The sequence below is a fragment of the Salvelinus namaycush genome, chromosome 12 (assembly GCF_016432855.1).
Source record: "Salvelinus namaycush isolate Seneca chromosome 12, SaNama_1.0, whole genome shotgun sequence".
Classification (NCBI taxonomy): Eukaryota; Metazoa; Chordata; class Actinopteri; order Salmoniformes; family Salmonidae; genus Salvelinus; species Salvelinus namaycush.
The window spans coordinates 33,821,062-33,841,145 of record NC_052318.1 but is presented as its reverse complement, the minus strand read 5'-3'; the positions used below and the strand labels follow the sequence as shown (position 1 = coordinate 33,841,145).

General features: G+C 41.6%; 2 protein-coding genes across 5 annotated transcripts; both read right to left on the bottom strand.

Annotated features, from left to right (window-relative positions):
* Positions 1–1,995: 1,995 nt before the first annotated feature.
* LOC120057144 (protein FAM76B) lies at positions 1,996–11,924 on the bottom strand. Of its 3 annotated transcripts, none has more exons than XM_039005598.1 (10): positions 11,491–11,924; positions 10,460–10,524; positions 10,279–10,333; positions 10,023–10,178; positions 9,734–9,921; positions 9,444–9,494; positions 9,174–9,326; positions 8,797–8,932; positions 7,460–7,561; positions 1,996–3,691 (listed from the first exon to the last, which is right to left on the bottom strand). In XM_039005598.1, exons 1-10 carry the CDS (start codon positions 11,575–11,577, stop codon positions 3,602–3,604), a joined length of 1,083 nt encoding a protein of 360 aa, XP_038861526.1. In that variant the 5' UTR covers positions 11,578–11,924; the 3' UTR covers positions 1,996–3,601. The 3 variants fall into 3 exon arrangements, with proteins under 3 accessions (XP_038861526.1, XP_038861527.1, XP_038861529.1); XM_039005599.1 differs by having other exon boundaries at positions 9,198–9,275; XM_039005601.1 differs by having other exon boundaries at positions 8,797–8,929; positions 9,198–9,275.
* A 398-nt stretch (positions 11,925–12,322) lies between these two features.
* On the bottom strand, positions 12,323–19,159 carry LOC120057143 (myotubularin-related protein 2). Of its 2 annotated transcripts, none has more exons than XM_039005596.1 (16): positions 18,957–19,159; positions 18,339–18,444; positions 18,200–18,223; positions 18,009–18,072; positions 17,826–17,920; positions 17,637–17,741; positions 17,335–17,439; positions 17,151–17,234; positions 16,923–17,072; positions 16,602–16,790; positions 16,190–16,375; positions 15,909–16,115; positions 15,564–15,656; positions 15,277–15,390; positions 14,902–15,078; positions 12,323–14,470 (listed from the first exon to the last, which is right to left on the bottom strand). In XM_039005596.1, exons 1-16 carry the CDS (start codon positions 19,034–19,036, stop codon positions 14,309–14,311), a joined length of 1,941 nt encoding a protein of 646 aa, XP_038861524.1. In that variant the 5' UTR covers positions 19,037–19,159; the 3' UTR covers positions 12,323–14,308. The 2 variants fall into 2 exon arrangements, with proteins under 2 accessions (XP_038861524.1, XP_038861525.1); XM_039005597.1 differs by having other exon boundaries at positions 15,957–16,115.
* Between the last annotated feature and the right edge of the window lie 925 nt (positions 19,160–20,084).

Below are 20,084 nucleotides of genomic sequence, written 5' to 3'. Positions count from 1 at the left end.
AGAATAATAGTGAAGACATCAAAACTATGAAATAACACATATGGAATGTAGTTACCAAAAGTGTTAAATCAAAATATGTTACTTTTGAGATTCTTCAAATAGCCACACTTTGCCTTGATGACAGCTTTGCACACTCTTGGCATTCTCTCAACCAGCTCCATGAGGTAGTCACCTGGAATGCATTTCAGTTAACAGGTGTGCCTTAAAAGTTAATTTGTGGAATTTCTTTCCTTCTTAATGCGTTTGAGCCAATCAGTTGTGTTGTGAAAAGGTAGGTGGGTATAATGAAGATGGTCTTTTAAAAAATAAGGCTAAGTCCATATTATGGTAAGAACAGCTCAAATAAGCAAACAGAAACGACAGTCCATCATTATTTTAAAACATGAAGGTCAGTCAATACGGAAAATATCAAGAACTTTGAAAGTGTCTTCAAGTGCAGTCACAAAAACCATCAAGCGCTATGATGAAACTGGCTCTCATGAGGACCGCCACAGGAATGGAAGACCCAGAGTTACCTCTGCTGCAGAGGATATGTTCATTAGAGTTACCAGCCTCAGAAATTCCAGCCCAAATAAATGCTTCAGAGTTCAAGTAACAGACACATCTCAAAATCAACTGTTCGTGGTCGAATTGCTGCAAAGAAACCACTACTAATAGGACACCAATAAGAAGAGACTTGCTTGGGCCAAATAACACGAGCAATGGACATTAGTTTGGTGGAAATCTGCCCTTTGGTCTGTAGTCCAAATTGGAGATTTTTGGTTCCACCCGCTGTCTCTTTGTGTAACGCAGAGTAGGTAAACGGATGATCTCCATATGTGTGGTTCCCACCATGAAGCATGGAGTTGGTGTGATGGTGCTTTGCTGGTGACACTGTTGGTGAATTACTTAGAATTCAAGCACACTTAACCAACATGGCTACCACAGCCTTCTGAGCTATACGCCATCACATCTGGTTTGCGCTTAGTGGGACTATCATTTGTTTTTCAACAGGACAATAACCCAACACACCTCCAGGCTGTGTATGGGCTATTTGACCAAGGAGAGTGATGGAGTGCTGCATCAGATGACCTGGCCTCCACAATCAAACCACCTCAACCCAATTGAGATAGTTTGGGATGAGTTGGACCGCAGAGTGAAGGAAAAGCAGCCAACAAGTGCTCAGCATATGTGGGAACTCCTTCAAGACTGTTGGAAAAGCATGTCAGGTGAAGCTGGTTGATAGAATACCAAGTGTGCAAACTGTCAAGGCAAAGGGTGGCTACTTTGAAAATTCTCAATTATATTTTGATTTGTTTAACACTTTTTGGGTTACTACATAATTCCATATGTTATTTCATAGTTTTGATGTCTTCACTATTATTCTACAATGTAGAAAATAGTACAAATCTAGAAAAACCCTTGAATGAGTAGGTGTCCAAACTTTTGACTGGTACTGTACACAAACGTGACCTAAGACTTGACTGAAACAGGAACCAACTTTGCCGCCATTCATGTATACAGTGGATATATACACATATTAATGTGATATGAAATACTCACTAATTGATTGCACAACATACACACATTTGATTTCAGTTTGAATGTGATATGGGGGTTAGAGGCATGTTTATTCCGACATTCTAAAGAAAACAACATTGCCATGTTGATCTGACCCTTGCTGTTGGAATACCAGTGTCTGACGCTCGGCTGTCGCAGATGCACCGCCACCGACATTTGTCTAGTCAGATGCTTCAACCTTACCACTCAAACAAGCCCTTTGAGTCAGCGTGTCAGATCATATAGAGTAAAGCAAATTAACGAGTGCTACCTAGTGGTCAAACATGGAATAGCCGTTGACAAAAAACCCAACTCTGGTGGAAGAGGAAAAAGTACAGGCAAAATCCAGGCTAGAATGGGGTTTGTGTGGGGTTGACACTATTATAAAGGATTACTACAAAGGCCCAATAGTAGAGCCACTCCTTGAGATAATGGTAGTAAAATAAAAACACAACATATGTTTAACCAGATTTAATATTTTTGAAACATTGGGTTTGGAAAAAGTACAAAAGTGATCAGTACGCCACAGTATGAAACCAGCTCAGTTTGGTGCAGAGCTGAAACAGGACGTTCCTTTAAAAAGCGTATTCTACAGATGTATTTATATAATTAACCAGCCTTACCTGACACACACACACACTCACTAAAACCGATACAAGTTACACATTTTAAATACATAGGCTGATCCCTGTAATACCTTTACACTTATTTAAAAAAGCCTGAAAAAGTACATTACAGCAGGGGTTCTCAACTTTTTGGGGCCGGGGACTCTTGTCATAGCAAATTCATCAGGGACCCCCTCTTAACCAGAACACAACTCGAGTGAGAAGTAGCAGCATACAAGCTAATACCCTACAAGCTAATGTCCTGCAATTCTATACATTTTACTATGAGGCAGAGAACTTTAATTACAGTGCATTTATGTTCTGCATTTTCTTGGGTGAGAAGTAACGAGTTGAAAAATAGATCACTGGTGGAGTACTGTGGATACCAATATCCCTGTGAGCCTCCCAAGGCCATTCTGCCCAGAGTTAAGAACAAACCGTAGATTAATATTACATTTTATAATACCCTCTAAACTTAATCCACGGATCCCGTCACCAAACCTAATTTAATAATTAATCTGTTAGTAATATTCATGATTTTTAAAATTAAATTTAAAACAAAAACTGTTATTGAGATCTGGCCGCAGAACTCCTGCATTACCACCCCAGGGGCCCCGTGAACCCCAATTTGAGAAACCCTACATTATAGTACAGGAGACCACAATGCTAACCTGTATATGTCAGTAAGTCATGCAGTATTACAAATCGTTCCACTACAGAAGAACAGCAAAGCACTACAGCTGTCACACAGTGAGAAAGAGGGCAGCCGTGAAGTGTCTCTACAAAACAAAGTTTAAAAATCTCTCATAGAGTTGATGGTTTTTGGACTTTAACATCTAGAGAGAGCTCTGCTGCTGTCAGTCACCCTTTTGACATTTGCATACATAGGAAGTTGAGAAGGGTCTCCAATAAGGAGGAGTTTCTCTTCCATAATTACGTCCATTTAGAAAAATATAATTAATATGTTACGAGAAAGTTGTTGAAGAAAACAATTCTCCCAAACCTGGGAAATGCTCTGAGTATGTGGTGAGAAAAAGACCAAAAGCTACAAAATGTCATTGAATAAATAAAATTGCATGACATCCGTAAAAATCAAGTGGGATCTGTGATGTTGACAGAATCGTATCCACCTTGCGCAAAACATGCTGCTGGACCCGGGCAGTGTTAACGAGGCTCTCTCCTCACCCACAGTCACATCACATCCAGTGGCAGAGTAAAACTCAGGGTTAGAACATTTAAAACATGTTGAAATTGAGGATGCGTCCTTATTTTCATGTCAACATGAAAGAGGATTTCCATGTATAGCATGGTCACCTGTTTTCCAACCAATAACATAACTGAAAAGATCAAAATGATTGAGAAAACACAGGAAGGAGGGAGGGAAAGGTAGAATGGCATCAGGCTTTCACAGTGTTAAAACAAAGAAGCCACTGAGCCGTGGTTGGGTGGGCTTGTCGTTACGGTAACAGCAGTGAACTCCCTGTCCTGTCAAACTTCTTGCCCTTTGAGAGGGCGGCCACTTGTTTCAGCAGCTCCCGGTTTTTGGCCTGTAGTAAAAGAAAATAAGTGAGTATGTGACCATCTATGTTTAATGAAAGCCTTTACCACAAGCTAGGAGCGCTTGATTATAGTGCCTTCAGAAAGTATTCACACCCCTTGACTTTCTCCACATTTATGTTGTGTTACAGCCCGATTTTTTTATTTTTTTTATTTAGTCTATAGTCAAAAAGTATTCAACCCTTTTGCTATGGCAAAAATGTGCTTAACAAGTCACATGGGCTCACTGTGTGCAATATGTGTTTCACATTTTTATTAAATGACTACTAATCTCTGTACACCACCAGAGCATGTGAGGGGAGTTGAGCAGTTGGAAATCCCACTCATTGGCGTGGTGCACCACTCCGGTGCTCCATGTCTTTCCCTACCGCTCCGCTAAAAACCACTCCGCGCTCACAGAAAAACAAACTGCCGCTCCAAATTCACTCCATTCAAATCACAATTTAACCAACACCCATCTATTTTTGTGACTACCTAGATCTACCAATTGGTTTGTAAGTATTGAAACCAAACCATATGGATTTTAATGAAAAGTATTTGAATAAATATGAAAAGGTGAATGAAAAGAAGCTAACATTTCAAATAGACTAAATGTCATATTAAACAGCATATAAACACTAAATAGGCCAGTAGCCAGACAGGGAGCCTAAGAAGGAACTAAAATGAATTTTTTAAAGCCATATTATTTCAAGGCTATAGCCTACAAAGAAATACATTGTGAAGCATTTGCGAGTGCGACATAATAGGCTAGTAGGGACAAACATTTTGTTGTATTAAATAATTAATCTATAAATTGTGCATATAGGCTGTGACTTACTTAGAATGAAATACAAATCTTATTAGAAACAAGTTACGCCAGTCTGTGGCTTCAGGCTCATGTGATGACTGGAGAGCCGGCCAGCAGCTGAGAGTATCCTCTCCACACTTTCAGAGCCACTGGGGATGCTAAACACCCTTTTGGCCACTCTTGCCAGGCTGGACAGAGATGCAGAGTTTTTTTCTGGAATATGCCACGTTCAATTATGGCCTATTGCATAGATAATAGAACGAAAAGTTTAAGAGATCTGATTTTTAGGTAATAAATACTTTGCTACAATGACAGTTATTTATCAACCTCGTTCGTTTCTTTTAGCATGTGTACGTAGTTAGTACACCATCATGCTTTCGGGATACGTGTCTTTTCAGATTCCACATGGATTCTTTAGTTGTGGACACTACATCACCACACTCCCTCTCTTGGTCCTCATCTTTGTAAGTCACCTTGACTTTACACCAGTGTGTTTTATCAGTTTCTTTATGAAAATATTTAGTGAACTCCATGACAGTAGCTAAAGCAAGGGGCTATAGCAGCACAGAAGAAGACTATAAATGCATGTTAGGCCAGCCATGTCCTGAGTTCGTGAAGTGAGCGCTACTGGAGCGGGCGAGAAGGCCGACACTCTAGCCTTTGCTCCACTCCGCGCTCCGCTTACATACTCTGTATCCTACACATACAATAATCTGTAAGATCCCTCAGTCGAGCAGTGAATTTCAACCACAAAGACCAGTGAGGTTTTCCAATGTCTCAAATAAGGGTAGATGGGTAAAAAATAAAAAAGCTGACATTTGAATATCCCTTTAAGCATGGTGAAGTAATTAATTACACTTTAGATGGTGTATCAATACACTAAGGCACTATAAAGATACATGCATCCTTCCTAACTCAGTTGTCGGAGAGGAATTAAACCGTTCAGGGATATCACCATGACAGTTACCGAGTTTAAATGGCTGTGATGGGAGGAAACTGAGGATGGACCAACATTGTAGTTATTACTCCACAACAGTAACCTAATTGACAGCATAAAAAGGTGGACGCCTGTGAATAATTTTTTTCTCTTTCAAAACATGCATCCTGTTTACAACAAGTCACTAAAGTAATATTGCAAAAAATGTGGCAAAGCAATTCAGTTTTTGTCCTGAATACAAAGTAATGTTTGGGGCAAATCCATTTTTATTTATTTACATTTTTTATTGAACCTTTATTTAACTAGGCACGTCAGTTAAAAACAAATTCTTATTTACAATGACGGCCTACTCCGGCAAAACCTGGACGAGGCTGGGCCCAATCATGCGCCACCCTATGGGACTCCCAATCACAGCCGGATGTGATACAGCCTGGATTCGAACCAGGGACTGTAGGGACGCCTCTTGTACTGAGATGCAGTGCCTTAGACCACTGCACCACTCGGGATAGCGCCATAGTATTATTGGAGACCTGGATAACTTAATTTCTGTCAATTTTTTTGTGGTACATTTAGAATGAAAAGTTAAGATTGTAAATGTGGTGGGTGCTCCTGGGTGGGTGGTAGGATGGGAGGTAGGGGCTACAATCAAATGTGATAAACTTTTCCAATCTTTCCTCTCTGTCTCTGTCTAGCCTATGTGAAAGTGTTTTCTGGTCAGAAAGAACAGTGGTCATGATGAAGCTGTATGCCACGAAGGTGAGTCTATCGTCTTTGACATTGTCTTAATATAACACATTACCGAGTACCACTCTCTATATTTTTAAGCATAGTGGTGGCTGGATCATGTTATAGGTGTGCTTGTAATCGTTAAGGACTGGGGAGTTTCAGGAAAACATTTTTACAGAATGGAGGTAAGCACAGGCAAAATCCTAGAGGAAAACCTGGTTTAGTCTGCTTTCCACCAGACACTGGGAGATGAATTCACCTTTCAGAAGGACAAAAACCTAAAACACAACGCCAAATTCTACACTGGAGTTGCTTACCCAGAAGACTGAGTGGCCGAGTAATAGTTTTGACTTAAATCTGCGGCAAGAACTGAAAATGGTTGTCTAGCAATAATCAACAACCAATTTAACAGAGCTTGTAGAATATTGAAAATAAAAAAAATGGGCAAATGTTGCACAATCCAGGTCTGCAAACTCTTACAGACTTACCCAGAGACTCAAAGCTATAATTGCTGCCAAAGGTGCTTTTACAAAGTATTGACTCAGGGGTATGAATACTTATGAAGAAACATGTTTTCACTTTGTCATTATGGGGTATTGCGTGTCGAAAATCTATGTAATCCATTTTGAATTCAGGCTGTAACAAAATGTGGAATAAGGGGTATGAATACTATCTGAAGGAATGGTTCATCCTACTGTGTCTAACTTGTTAGGAAAGTTGTTTAAATCCCATGTGCTTGAGAAGCAACAGGTCAACATATGAGGTCCTCCCACGACAACTCAGGAAAGCATGCAGTTTATTAGGCTACAGATGAAATAAGATGAACTTCACAGGGTGGTGAAAGTGCACGGTGATGAGCTTGATGCTCCTCTCCAATAAATGTCAAGGGTCTTATTCTTTGACAAATAAAAATGATCTTGCCTGCATTGTATCTGCAAACTGTTGGCTAGAGTGCACATGCCAATACCAGAGTGGGCACATTCACTATAGAGTGCAAAATGTTGAGAGAGAAAATGATCAGTGGAGTTAAAAATGCAATGGAAACCCATTTAACTTGTATTTTTAGTCAGTACATGGGAATTTAAACGCAAAAGGTATTTTTATGTGCACTACGTCATCACGCACTGCCTTTTATGACCAACAAGTCAATTTGATGGAAACATCTCGGATGGGAAATTGTGCGTATTATTTTTATGCAGATTTTAGAATATTCACATGGAACTGTGTTGCCAATTGGATGGAAACCTAGCTAGGTGCCCACAAGATGTCTGGGATTTTTTCATGTCTGTATGGTAATTTTTACTCTACCTGTTGCTGTTCCATGGCCTCTTTGTGCGCCTTCTCCATGTTGTTCATCTTTACCCTCATGTTGGATTCCTGGTACTGGAAGTCTGCCTTGAGTTCTGTGAGCTGGAAGTACAAAACAAAGAGGGAGACGATCTGGTGAATACAACATGACCAAAAGTCACATTGAACATAGCAAAACGGATAGTTTGTCAAATCAAATCGTATGTCACATGTGCCGAACACGACAGGTGTAGTAGACCTTACTGTGAAATGCTTACTGACAAACCCTTAACTCTTTTTTCTTAACTGCGTTGTTGGTTAAGAAAATATTTACTAAATAAACTAAAGTAACAATAACGAGGCAATACGAGTCAATGTGCGGGGGTACAGGTTAGTCATGGTAATTTCAACATGTAGGTTGACTATGCATAGATAATAAACAGTGAGTAACAGCAGTGTAAAAACAACGCAAATAGTCAGAGTGGCCATTTGAATAATTGTTCAGCTGTCTTATGGCTTGGGGGTAGAAGCTGTTAAGGAGCCTTTTGGTCCTAGACTTGACGCTCCAGTACCGCTTGCCGTGCGGTAGCAGAGACAACAGTCTATGACTTGGGTGGCTGGAGTCTGACAATTTTGAGGCCTTCCTCTGACACCGCCTAGTATATAGGTCCTGGATGGCAGGAAGCTTGGCCCCAGCGATGTACTGGGCCATACGTACTACCCTCTGTAGCACCTTACGGTCAAATGCCAAGCAGTTGCCATACCAGGCAGTGATGCAACGGGTCAGGATACTCTCGATGGTGCAGCTGTAGAACTTTTTGAGGACAAATGCCAAATCTTTTCTCCTGAGGGGGAATAGGCGTTGTCATGCCCTCTTCACAACTGTCTTGGTACAATGATAGTTTGTTGGTGATGTGGACACCAAGGAACTTGAAGCTCTCGACCCACTCCACTACAGCTCCGTTGATGCGAATGGGGGCGTGTTCGGCCCTCCTTTTCCTGTAGTCCACGATCGGCTCCTTTGTCTTGCTCACATTGAGGGAGCGGTTGTTGTCCTGGCACCACACTGCCTGGTCTTGGACCTCCTCCCTATAGGCTGTCTCATCATTGTCAGTGATCAGGCCTACCACCTTTGTGTCATCAGCAAACTTAATGATGTTGGAGTCATGCTTGACCACGCAGTCGTGGGTGAACAGGAAGTACAGGAGGGGACTAAGCACGCACCTCTGAGGGGTCCCCGTGTTGAGGAACAGCGTGGCAGATGTGTTGTTGCCTACCATTACCACCTAGGAGCAGCCCGTCTCAGCAGTGGTCGTTTAGGGGCATGAATTACTGTGAAGATACAATTAGGTGTGTACCTTTCGGTCCTTCTCCAGTATTGTCTGATCCCTCTGTTGAAGCATTCTCTTTAATGACATCACTTCTTCTTTCAGCTGGCTGATCAGAATGAAGTTGTCCGTTCCTCCAGAATCCATAGATTGGGTAATGGAACTACTGATGGGAGACAGGACAAAGAGCAGGGAAGAAAAGTTAAGATGTTAGAAAAAGGAAAGTACCTTAACTCAGATCTTTCACACTGACCCACTTTGTACCATTCCCTGCTCCAACACACCTTGATGGCATCTATTACAGAGATGTGTGTTAGAACAATGAAGGTCAAAAAAGTGTCAGTAGGATCCTACTGGATGTTTTCCATGTTTACTTCAAAAGTTAGAGCTGGCTTGTAACTCCTTACATGTGATTGAAACTCCTCTCGTACCTGTCCCCGTTGGATGGCTTCACCTCCAGTTTTGGCTTCTTCTTTGGGGTCTCCTTCTGGATCGAAGACGATTTATGGCTGAGGGGAGAACCAACACACAACTTTAGCCACTGAGGCTCTCCATCAGACCTGTAAAGTGTCCCAGAGTATGCCATAGTTCAACTAAGTTGTATAACTAGGCAAATATACTTGTCATAACAGTCAATCAAGACTGGGGGGGGGGGGGGGGGGGAATACACATCTTACCTCTGCTTCCACAGTCCCTGCTCCTGCTCTGGACTTAGGCTCCCACTGAGTCTACAAAAAGACAACAAAGAACAAACACCAAGTTATCAGATTTTTCCCTTCCAACATGTTCCTTCAAATATCTGACACATGCATCATTACTCAGAGACCACAACATCACTCCAAAAAGTGCCCGTTCAGCACAATATATATACAGTATTGTGACAGAGTAGAGACATGCAGAAGATCCGCATCACAGAGGAAGTAATGGTCTAACAGTTAGAGGATAGGGCTGTGGCACCATGGCCTACTTATGTGAGCTGCTGTTTCTGTGCTGCTGGTGGTGTTGATGATGATGCTGCTGTCTGGAGTGGTGGTCCTTCTCATTGAGCGAGGAGTTGGAGTGGGAGGAGCTGAAGCCTTTCCTTTGCTCCTTGGTCTTCTGCAGCACACGGCGGTAGGACAGCGTGCATAGCCAGCACAGCAGCTTCCCATCCACCTGACAACACACACAGGACAGTGGAAAATGGTAAATACGCAACCCCATGAGTGCTGGACAAAGTGTGTTAGGGTATCAATGCAGCGGGTGTGCGTGCCTACCTTCCTCCTACCCTCTTCCTTGCGGTCAAATGCACACTGTTGTTTGCACTGCTCACAGGTCTGTGGAGGTCCATACTTCTTCTCTGAGTTAGTGCAACGCTGACACTTTGTTCCGATGAAAGCAGCAATGATGTTACAATACTGGCAGGGTTTAGGCTGAGTGGGGAACAGAAGAAGATTTGGCAAACATAACCATAACGAAGTCAATACATGCTGTAAAATTATAACAGAGGCGTCAATTCAAGTCAAAACTTACCGTCCCAAACTGCTTTACATTCTGGGCACATTTCTTGCAAATTGTATTTGTTTTGCTGGAATAGAGAATGCGAAAAAGAAATCGCATCAACATCCTGGAACCAATGTTATCACTATATTACATGGTGATGCCTTTGGAATAACAATACCATGCACAGTAAAAGTGATGGAGCAAAACTCACCTCTCCTGCTGAAACTCTGATCTGCAGTATGTACACTTGACGATGGGATGAGCGATGCGACACTCCTGTTGACACAAGAAACAAAGCATTTGAGGGATTCATCTGTTGGAGTTTATTCAGCCCTTTCAAGTCCATTTGCTTAAAAATAAATGCAAACCGATACAATGTAGGACATAACATTTTAAGAATTCACTAAACTCTAAATCATGAGTTTGGTTTGTCTCAAATGTCAAAACCCCTTTGTATGGCGTTATTTAGTGTTATGCATTTGTTTACAATAATTAACCATGCATGGAATAGTGTTCTTACCTTTTATTCAGACACAGGTTTTCAAGCCTTCTACAGTATGTGTGTGGTGTGCTTATTATGGCAATGTGAAATATGCATTTCCAACGCACCAGCATGAATAGACAAATTTGATCATTTGCAACGAATTATAACTTGATTTTTGCCCATTGCATTTAGAATTTATGTGGAACACAGCCTACACTACTGGCCGAAGAGGGATGCTACACTGAGCCCCTAGAATTCAATTTTGTAGCTGCCGGTAGGTTAAAGACACCGACGCCGTGGCTACATTGATGATAAATTACACGTATTTGTAAAGGGAATGAAGTGTAAACAAATGCTAAATGAACAGGTCATGGGAGGCGTAATGTGAAAAGATCTAGCTAGCTAGTTAACCAATGTTCATCTGACGTTATTTTGTCTGCTACACCCAGCAGACACTGCATGAATAGAAAAAACATTTCGCGAATAAATTATATCGTCCTGCGTGTGACATTATCTAACAAGGTGGCCATTTGCGTCCCAGACAGGTTGCAAGGATAATAGTTAGTTGTTACATAATCTATCATCAAAGCCATCGCTTGCGATAAGTGCTGAATGTGGCCAGAGACCTTATAATTAAACATCTAGGGAGCAGTCGAAATGCATATGAGCCTGTAGCAGTTGCTTTGTAATCTATTCATATTGCAAAATGTGGTGCTAGTTAACTAGCTAACTATCACCCAAACACTTCCAGTCCAAACCTTGCACAGTTGCTGTCCCTGCGACAGTTCTTCGAAAGGATACCGCTGGTTACACTTCGTACACGCGTACAGGGCCGATGTTGCCATTATCACCAAGATCGAGAAAAAGTGAAAGATAAAAACAAATAAGAGTGAAATAGCTAGTCACCCAGACAATGTGTTGTCAAACAATTTCCTTGGTAGCTAACGTTAGCTAACTAAGCCTGTAGCTAGCCAATAATAGCTAAGCTAATGCTAAATAAATAGCTAAATATTCTTAAATATCTATCATCTCTCTCTGCTGTCTAGCTAACATAAGTTACTTGACATAGGTAGTCAAAAATACTGATCTAGCATCCGCAAAATTGATAAACAAGAGTAAAATGTCAATCTTTTTTTCCGCTGTTCTTAGCTAGCTAGTCCTATTTTCCCTTTCTCTTTTTTGTATCCGCAGCGTCGTCATTCAAACCGGATGCGGCCAACTACAGAAGAAAGAAAGAGAAGCCAATCATGACATATCATTAGTGCGCGGGACTTTGTATTTTGAAACACAGAAGCCAATCACAGTGCAAAACAACACAGCGATTAGGTTCCATTAAGCTGCCTCAATTTGTATCACTGTGATAAGAGGAATATGGAAACAAAGTAACTAGAATGTACATGTGCAGTGTTACTGTTAGATATTTTAATTATAAAAGCTAGCTACATGTAATTACATGTCACTGTCAGGTGGCTGGGGATAAAAGAGAACAATATATTCATACCATTTTGTACATTGTCAGAGTCATTCTGAAAATATTAGGCAATGCAATGGTACTATGAATTCTCATGAAGATTGTGTTCACAACACACATTTAATTTGTGGTGATCTTTTATTTATCATTAAATGAAGTCAACAGCAACCGGCGTCGATCCCGGATCAAAGAGCAAAGTAAATCCAGGCTGGACGAACTGCTGACGTGCTGGGCCATTTGCTGTGGTTCACAGGCAATATAAAGTACTTCGTCATGTTGTATCTACCTACCTACTAACAATATATTGGTGATCATAATACAAGAAAAAGGTTTATTTCCTATTTTGCAAATTAACATTTAAACAAAAACAAATAAATTATCAAAATATCATGGTCAAACGTGTATTGTTGACAGGCATGGGTTACAGTCCATGGTAGTCACCTTGCTCTAAGTTAATGGCCTGCAATTAAATTGACCATAACATTCTTACCAAATTAATTATTCTACTAACACATAAATATTAGTTAAACAGTTACTGATTTATATTGATTAAGGATGTGCCCTTGTGAGGCCATGAAAAAAGCCACTTCATCATTGCACTAGTGGGGAATGAGCCTCAATACTTTTCCTCTGGTTAGTAATCAGATCACCTTTCAAAGACAAAACCCTGTTGTGACTATTTATTTTAAACAACAGTGCAAAGCTCTACATCACTGTGCCTGTGAGAGGCATGTTGTTGGCGAGTCTTAACATCTTCCATGGAGAAATGGTTAGTGCCATCTGTGGCATTCAGTTTCTAGTTTCTGTAGAATTTGTTATTCTATACATATGCAGCATTTATTAACAACCTGTGGGTATGACCTTTCAACTAAACCATGTCATGCACATTGTCAATTTTACTGATCTGTTTTCGGTAAACAGTCTGCAACGTGACGTACACGTCATCACCAAAGCCCTCAAGTTATCACCTAATTATAACTGAGACTCAGAGCTCAGTATTAACCTAAAAGTGTATGGTATAAACTGTACACACAATCTAGGCTAAGGGAATGGAAATAATATGTAGTTAATTTGCTAGTAAAAATAACTCAACAGCTTAGAAAACATCAACATACTGATCAGATGGAATGTCATACATAACTATACACCCACATTCATTCATACCTATTTGGTCAAAATGTGTCCATTCAGTAACTATTTTCTCAGCTTCAAAACCATTTGCAGACATTAATGACCTCAAAACCTATGTCAAGTAGAAATAAACAGAAAATTGCTTAAATAGCATGTCTTTTTTTCTTTCTTTTACAATTCTCCACCTCGCTTTCACGACGGAGAAATTCATTGAGTATGTTAGCTACTTGTTTTATCCTATTAATAATTTAGTTTACTTATTACTTTAGAATAAACTAATGCATTAATACTGGATGTAGTTAAGCCGATATGCAATAGCATACTTGTGAGGGATTATTTGATGATCATTATATGTTACAGTACTCGTGACCCTGGTAGCAGAGGTCAGCAAAGTATAGTATGGCTATAGTGAGGTGGTCTCAGAGATAAATAGCGGACTCATCTTTATATATGTGCCATTATAGCATGTGTGACAGGATAGGCAGTGCCATTGAGGCTACAACCCATAGGAATCCCCACCCTATTGAAAACGTTGATTACTTTAAAATGGCAGAAGCATGGTGGAAGCCCTTAATGATGCTACCCATGCTAAAACAGCCTTTTGGCCACTAGAGGCCTCTGTTATTGTCTATGGGTGGTCTGAAACAGAGGCAGCACTTCTTTTTGGTGCATAGACAATATAGGGTTCTGACCATAGGCATATAAATTCATATTCTTATTCTATTTCTATGGGTCTGACCCTGTACGACCTCAGCTGTTGGGCAGTGATATGGAACAGTCAAAGGCCAATACATGGTTTCTACAGACACTTGGTGGTTGCGTTGCTTCCTACAGGAGCATGTCATGTTAAGCAGGAATGTGTGACATAGCAAGTCCCCTGCAGTGCAGTCTATTAGTTATGGGCATGGCACCTTATCGTTGTGGGGCATCAGTCCTCAGCCTTACTCTATAAGCCCCCTGTCAAACAATGTTTGTCAAACAAAGGTCTGAACGGGAGTGATGGAGCGGGTGGGCGAGCCCGCCCTCTCAGTGGAGGAGGCAGAGCGATTGGTCACGTCTCGCTGCAGCTCCTCCACCCTCTTCTGAAGCTCCGCCCGCTTGGCCAGCAGCTCCTTGTAGCGCTGGTGAACAGGCTCCTGGGAAGAAGGTACACAAACAGTAGTGGTCAACACTAGAACATAACTATGCTATAAACAAGCATATAAACTGCCATTTATACTCATACTAACAAGGCAACAGTAAACATGTCGTCCCCCACAAATTATGCAGCCCCCCCCCCCGGCCAATTGAGATACCGTGTGTGACTAACAGAACCCGCCTTGGACCAGTCAGTGTAATTTTGTAAATGCCGGATCTTTATGGCAAGACGCAACATTCACCCAACTTTGGTCAAAATTGGGCTAGTGCTGTAGGAGATATCGCGTGTGACTAACATACTAACAGGCAGAGAGAGATCCATAGTTCCCTTCTCAATTTCATTCAGGGGGACAATTATACAAGATAGCATAAATATTACTACTATCAACATCATTACTACTACTATGAAAGTGAGGTAGTTTGCCCAGACCTGTGGCCTCATGCGAGGGTTCCAGCGGATGTAGTAGCCCACCCAGAGCTCCAGGTGGCGCATGCTGACCACTGGGAACAGCACATGGTTGGAATAGTTGACATAAAGAGGGTTGGTGAACTCTTCTAGCTGGCTGTTGATGTATGCCCACAGAGAAACTGTCTTCTTAGGCAGCTCCTGCAGAACAATTAGATGTATGAGATGTTGGTTTTAATGTTAGCAAATAAAACATATTCCTATTAGCACTGTTATGACAACTGTGTATGAAATGTCATCCATGAGAGACAGTCAAATAACCTGAAACTAAACTCAATGTTTTTCTGAATTGCACTCCATCCAAGTGGTGTTTAAACCTAACATAGTCTGCACTCTCACCTCCTTCACCCTTTGCTGTTCACTGTTACACATGAATGTCCCAAACAGGCAGCTGTACATGTGGTCCAGGATGGTGACCAGGAAGTACTCGTTGAACTCAAAGGCTGCAGGAAACTAGACAGGAACAGTTAAATTATAATCCATATACGATCAGGAGAATCCGGAGGGATTATGTACATCAGTAAAACATCCCGTGTAATGTGTGTACCTTATTATTAAGCCTGGATTTTTTTCTGGTCAGGTCACATGACTACCCATCAACACCCCCTACCAGTGATGTCCCTCACCTGTCGGGTAATCTGCCACACACAGTCAATGAACTGCAGGAAGACAGGCGAGCGGTCTGCGTCTGTGTGGTTCTTATCCCCATGACCGATCCTCTGGAAGGAGAGTGGGGAAGGAGGGAGAAGAACAGAAAGTCAAGTGACCGTAACGGCTGAACAAAACACAAGAAGGGTAAAGCTGTGCCATGGCGATGGTTGACCCATGTGAGTCAGGAAATTAGGAAGTTTCAAACCATTTTAACTTCTCTTACCACATTAGAATGTCCCGAGCATTTCCAAAACGTAAATGAGTGTTTTAGCTTGGTATAAGGAACACTACACAGTGAGAGGGAGTAAAGGCTTATTTACTAGCTGGAAGCGGTGGCCAAAGCTCAGCCACTCTTTCTCCAGCAGCACCTGGAAGCCGCGGATGGTGCGGTAGTGTCCGTCCAGCATCAGCATAGCCAGGGAGGTGAGCTGGGCAGTACGGTCCCATCCATCACTGCAGTGAACTACCACTGAAGTCTTCCCAGACTCTACCTTGTCTGCAATACGCAGCGCCCCAGCCAGGATCAGCTACACAGGGAACAGAGAGACAGGTTCAACAAATAATCACAACCTTGATTTTTTTCTCTCCCTTCTGTCCTCACCTTGATGTGCTCCAGCCAATGAGTGGACTCGAGGTTGGAGAGCCAATGGGACTCCTCGATGTTGGGATAGACCACCTCCTTCAGCTTGCGCAGTGACTCTCTCATCACATGGATGTTGTGGATGTCCAAGAACACCAGCTCTGCATTCTGATAGGCATCCTCACTCTCATAGCCACCCCCTTTCATCTGAGGAGAACGCAGGGAATGCAGTCATCTCTTGGAATTGAATATACTCTTTGAATAACACTGAATAGTTTTCATACTTACAGAATGTAATTATCTGTGAGAGGAGATCAAAATCAAATCCAAAGAAAATAACACTATGGGTTGAGCATTGAACTGTATAGGCATTGTGTGTGGGAAATGCACTTTGACTCAAAATAAAACATGATTATTATTACTAACTACATACCTTGTTGGCGGCAGCATTGACGCTAGGCCTGGCATCGAAGATGAAGAGCTTGTGGGACTGAGCATTGGCATCCATGATGGCCTGGAGGTACTTCTCATCGTCTTTGCTACGCTTGCCGTTGACCCCGACCATGGGCTGACTACAGCGGGTCACTGTGGCCTGGCTCTCTGGGTGGATCCACGACAGCACCTGCAGAGCCACAGCAGAGGCATTGGCACGGACAGTAACACAAGACCGCAGGCACTGCATCAGCGTACTACTACAGAGGTACCGCAGACAGTTAAAGAGTGGGGACAGTGTGAAGTGTAAATGCTAACTCACAGGTATCCTGCCCTTGGCTCTGAAGGCAGCCACTCTCTTCAACTCCTCATCTGGTATGTTGACAGGCACCACCAGGTTTGATGGGTAAGTGTCACACACTTCGTAGTGATCATTCACTTTAGTTATCCTCCAGCTCTCGTTGGGTAATCCCTACACACACATACGAGTATAAAAACATTTTAAAATAACTTATACCTAAAGCCCAGATTTTTTAAATCTTCCAAATACCTGTCTTTTGTATTCCGCTTGAGCATCATACACTTTCCAGCCATTTTCAGGATAGACCTGCCCATAATCAAAGGCAAAGGTTGGCTGTGGATGACAGAGGGAAAAAAATAGTCGGTCAGTTGGCCCTGGGCCTTTATAGTACACAGTAGCAGAACATGGGCAACAGACCTAGTGACTCACTCACCAAACCATTGGAAACAGGAAAGGCAAATTTCATCAGGATCTCGAAAATTGACTTCCTGAGTGAGTCCTCCATCTGCTTGTGTGCAAACCGCAGATTACGGATATCCTGAGAAGACAGAGTGACAGGTCACTGTAACCATTGTCATTTACACTCAGAGAAAGAAGAAGCACTAGAATGCAGTGATTAGAGGCTGAAGCATAAGAAAAATGCCTGTTCTCTTTGAGAGCAACAAAGACATTATATATTAGTATAAACATCAGGTAAGGGATGTTCCAGACATTTTTTGGGTGGTCACTGCTCACCTTGCAGACCAGCCCGTAGGAGACCTCACCACGGCTAGATGCACCTCCTATCTTCTCCACGCGGCTCACTACCCCCAGGGGCAAGTCCAGCACAAACGCTGGTTCCTAGGAGACAAAGGAAATAATAAGAACACTGATTTGACATCCTGAAGATTGGAATGGAGACAAATCGAAAGCTGAAAAGCATACCCTGTCCATGCATCTGAAGAACAGTCTGTAGTTAGTGACAGTCAATGTCCCCCTCAGTGCACCGATGTAAGGACAGATGTAGGTGACGTCTTTGGCTGTTAGAAAATACAAATAAAAGTTTAAGCAGGTCATTCCATTAAACCCAAAATAACCCATAGCTGGGGGGTGGGGGAGATGACCTACCCATGTCTTGCACACTTTCCTTTGGTAGTAACTGTGGTTCTTCTTTGTTTGAATCCCTGAGCACCTGTATATAAAACAATATCCAATGTATAGGTAAAACATACAGAGTAACCAACAGCACAAATCAAGTTGATTATTTTTACTTAAAAACCAACGCAAATCTTTGAGGGAAGAGGGATGGAAGACTATACCTTGGCAGCTGCTTTAGGTCTGCCCTGAAATCATTAGGAGAAAAGCGAGAGGGTTAACCGCAGACATGCTTAAGATGCTATTGCTACATTAGTAGAACTGAATCTATGTAAAGTTGTAGGTAAAAATCCATGTACCAACCCGTAGTTCTGGGGAGAACTCTGTTGAGGTGGACACATTGTCAGAAGACATCGCATAGGGGGTCTTGGCAGCGTGAGTGGACCGGTCAGAACGAGACGTGGACGTACTGTCAACAGAATTGCAGAATACGTGTACTATAGGATAATGAGCAGTGAGAAATAATACCATACCAAAATTGCTTGTTAATTTGACAGCCGTGTTCGCTAAAGCAGAAACTAAATGGCTGGCACCTAGCCCAGGGGACTGGAGAATAGATCCACTCTGTATGTTACAGACCCTCTCTGATTTTCAGTCCCCTGGGCTATTTGTACCCAGACTAGATGGCTGTGGAATCTGACATTATGTCTAGCTAACTAGATGACGTTAGTAGTATAAACTAAGGCTTGCTTTCTTGGGCAAACTGTTTACCTTCTCGGATGCCTGCTATAGCGACTTTTGTAACCTGAATCTCCCAGTAAGGTTTAGCTGATACTTCAACATCTTTCATTGAATTACACTAGTATAATTCAATATCTTCATTATCGCCAATTTTTCGCCACATTTAGATAGCAAGTAGTTAGACAACTATAAAAGCTCCTGTCAATCGACTACACAGGGAGCTAGTTGAACGAGCCCCACCTGGACAATGAATCAACACTGGCCTGCCTTGACGAGGAATGCTTCGAACCCAGACTATCGATGCTTCCGCTCTTCTCCATGGTAAATCTTAGTAAAGTTTTAAAATATAGGAATTTGAGGCGATTGGGCAGATATCTACATGCAACTGTTTTGATTCCGTCCCTGGTGAAAAGTAAATCCCAAGTACAGACAGGAAGCTGCCATCTTTTCCCAGAGTTCCCAATCCATAATAAACAAGGGAGTGGTGTTTGGAGTTGGGGTAGCGCCCCCTGCCGCCATTACTGGTTATTACATGTAGCCCAACACTATCTTCATCATTAACAACAGCAACATGCTTCAGGAATACAGATTTTTAAAGATAAATATGTGGAGAGAAGGTGAAGATGTGGATTGAGAAAGGACACGTACTCAATACATTGTGTGAACAATATTTTACTTGTCCACAACTATTAATTAAGAACAAATGTAAATATCCAGTGCATGATGTTAACATGTAGATTCAGAATTCACAGAATTATCTCTATTATTTGGAAATAGGAAAATGCAAACATACATACTGTACAGTACATCAACATAATAACTGAATATAGCTGTTCCAAAAACAAAAAGCATATAGACCCTATGCCATTTGTACCTGTCACACATTCAAAAAGCAATGTCCAAAGGGTGAGATGATCAGTCCCAGATTTAGACCAAACCCTGAAAACAACATTTGGGGTTCTACAGGCAATACAGGGAATCCCCAAAGTGGTGTTAACGCCAATTCAACCATTTACATGTTAAGACAAATCTGTGCGCTATCAACTAGTACATTTCTAACAAAAAATATACAGTTTTACAGTATTATGTATTCCAATCACTAACATTGTTATATACACAATACCACAAAGTATCAATCCAGCAGTTTCTCACATTGAAGGCAACTTAGACAAAGTAAGGCAAGCTTGTAACATTCTGTTTATAATGTACATGTTTTGACCTGGTAACCTTCAATACCTGCCTGTAAAGATTCACACAAAGTTAAAATATCATTGATAGAAACTCCAGGCAAAGGGGAAAAAAAATAATTTGAAAAATGAGATCAAAGCCATCAGTATTGTCTTCTACAATGATGTGTAATCAATCCTT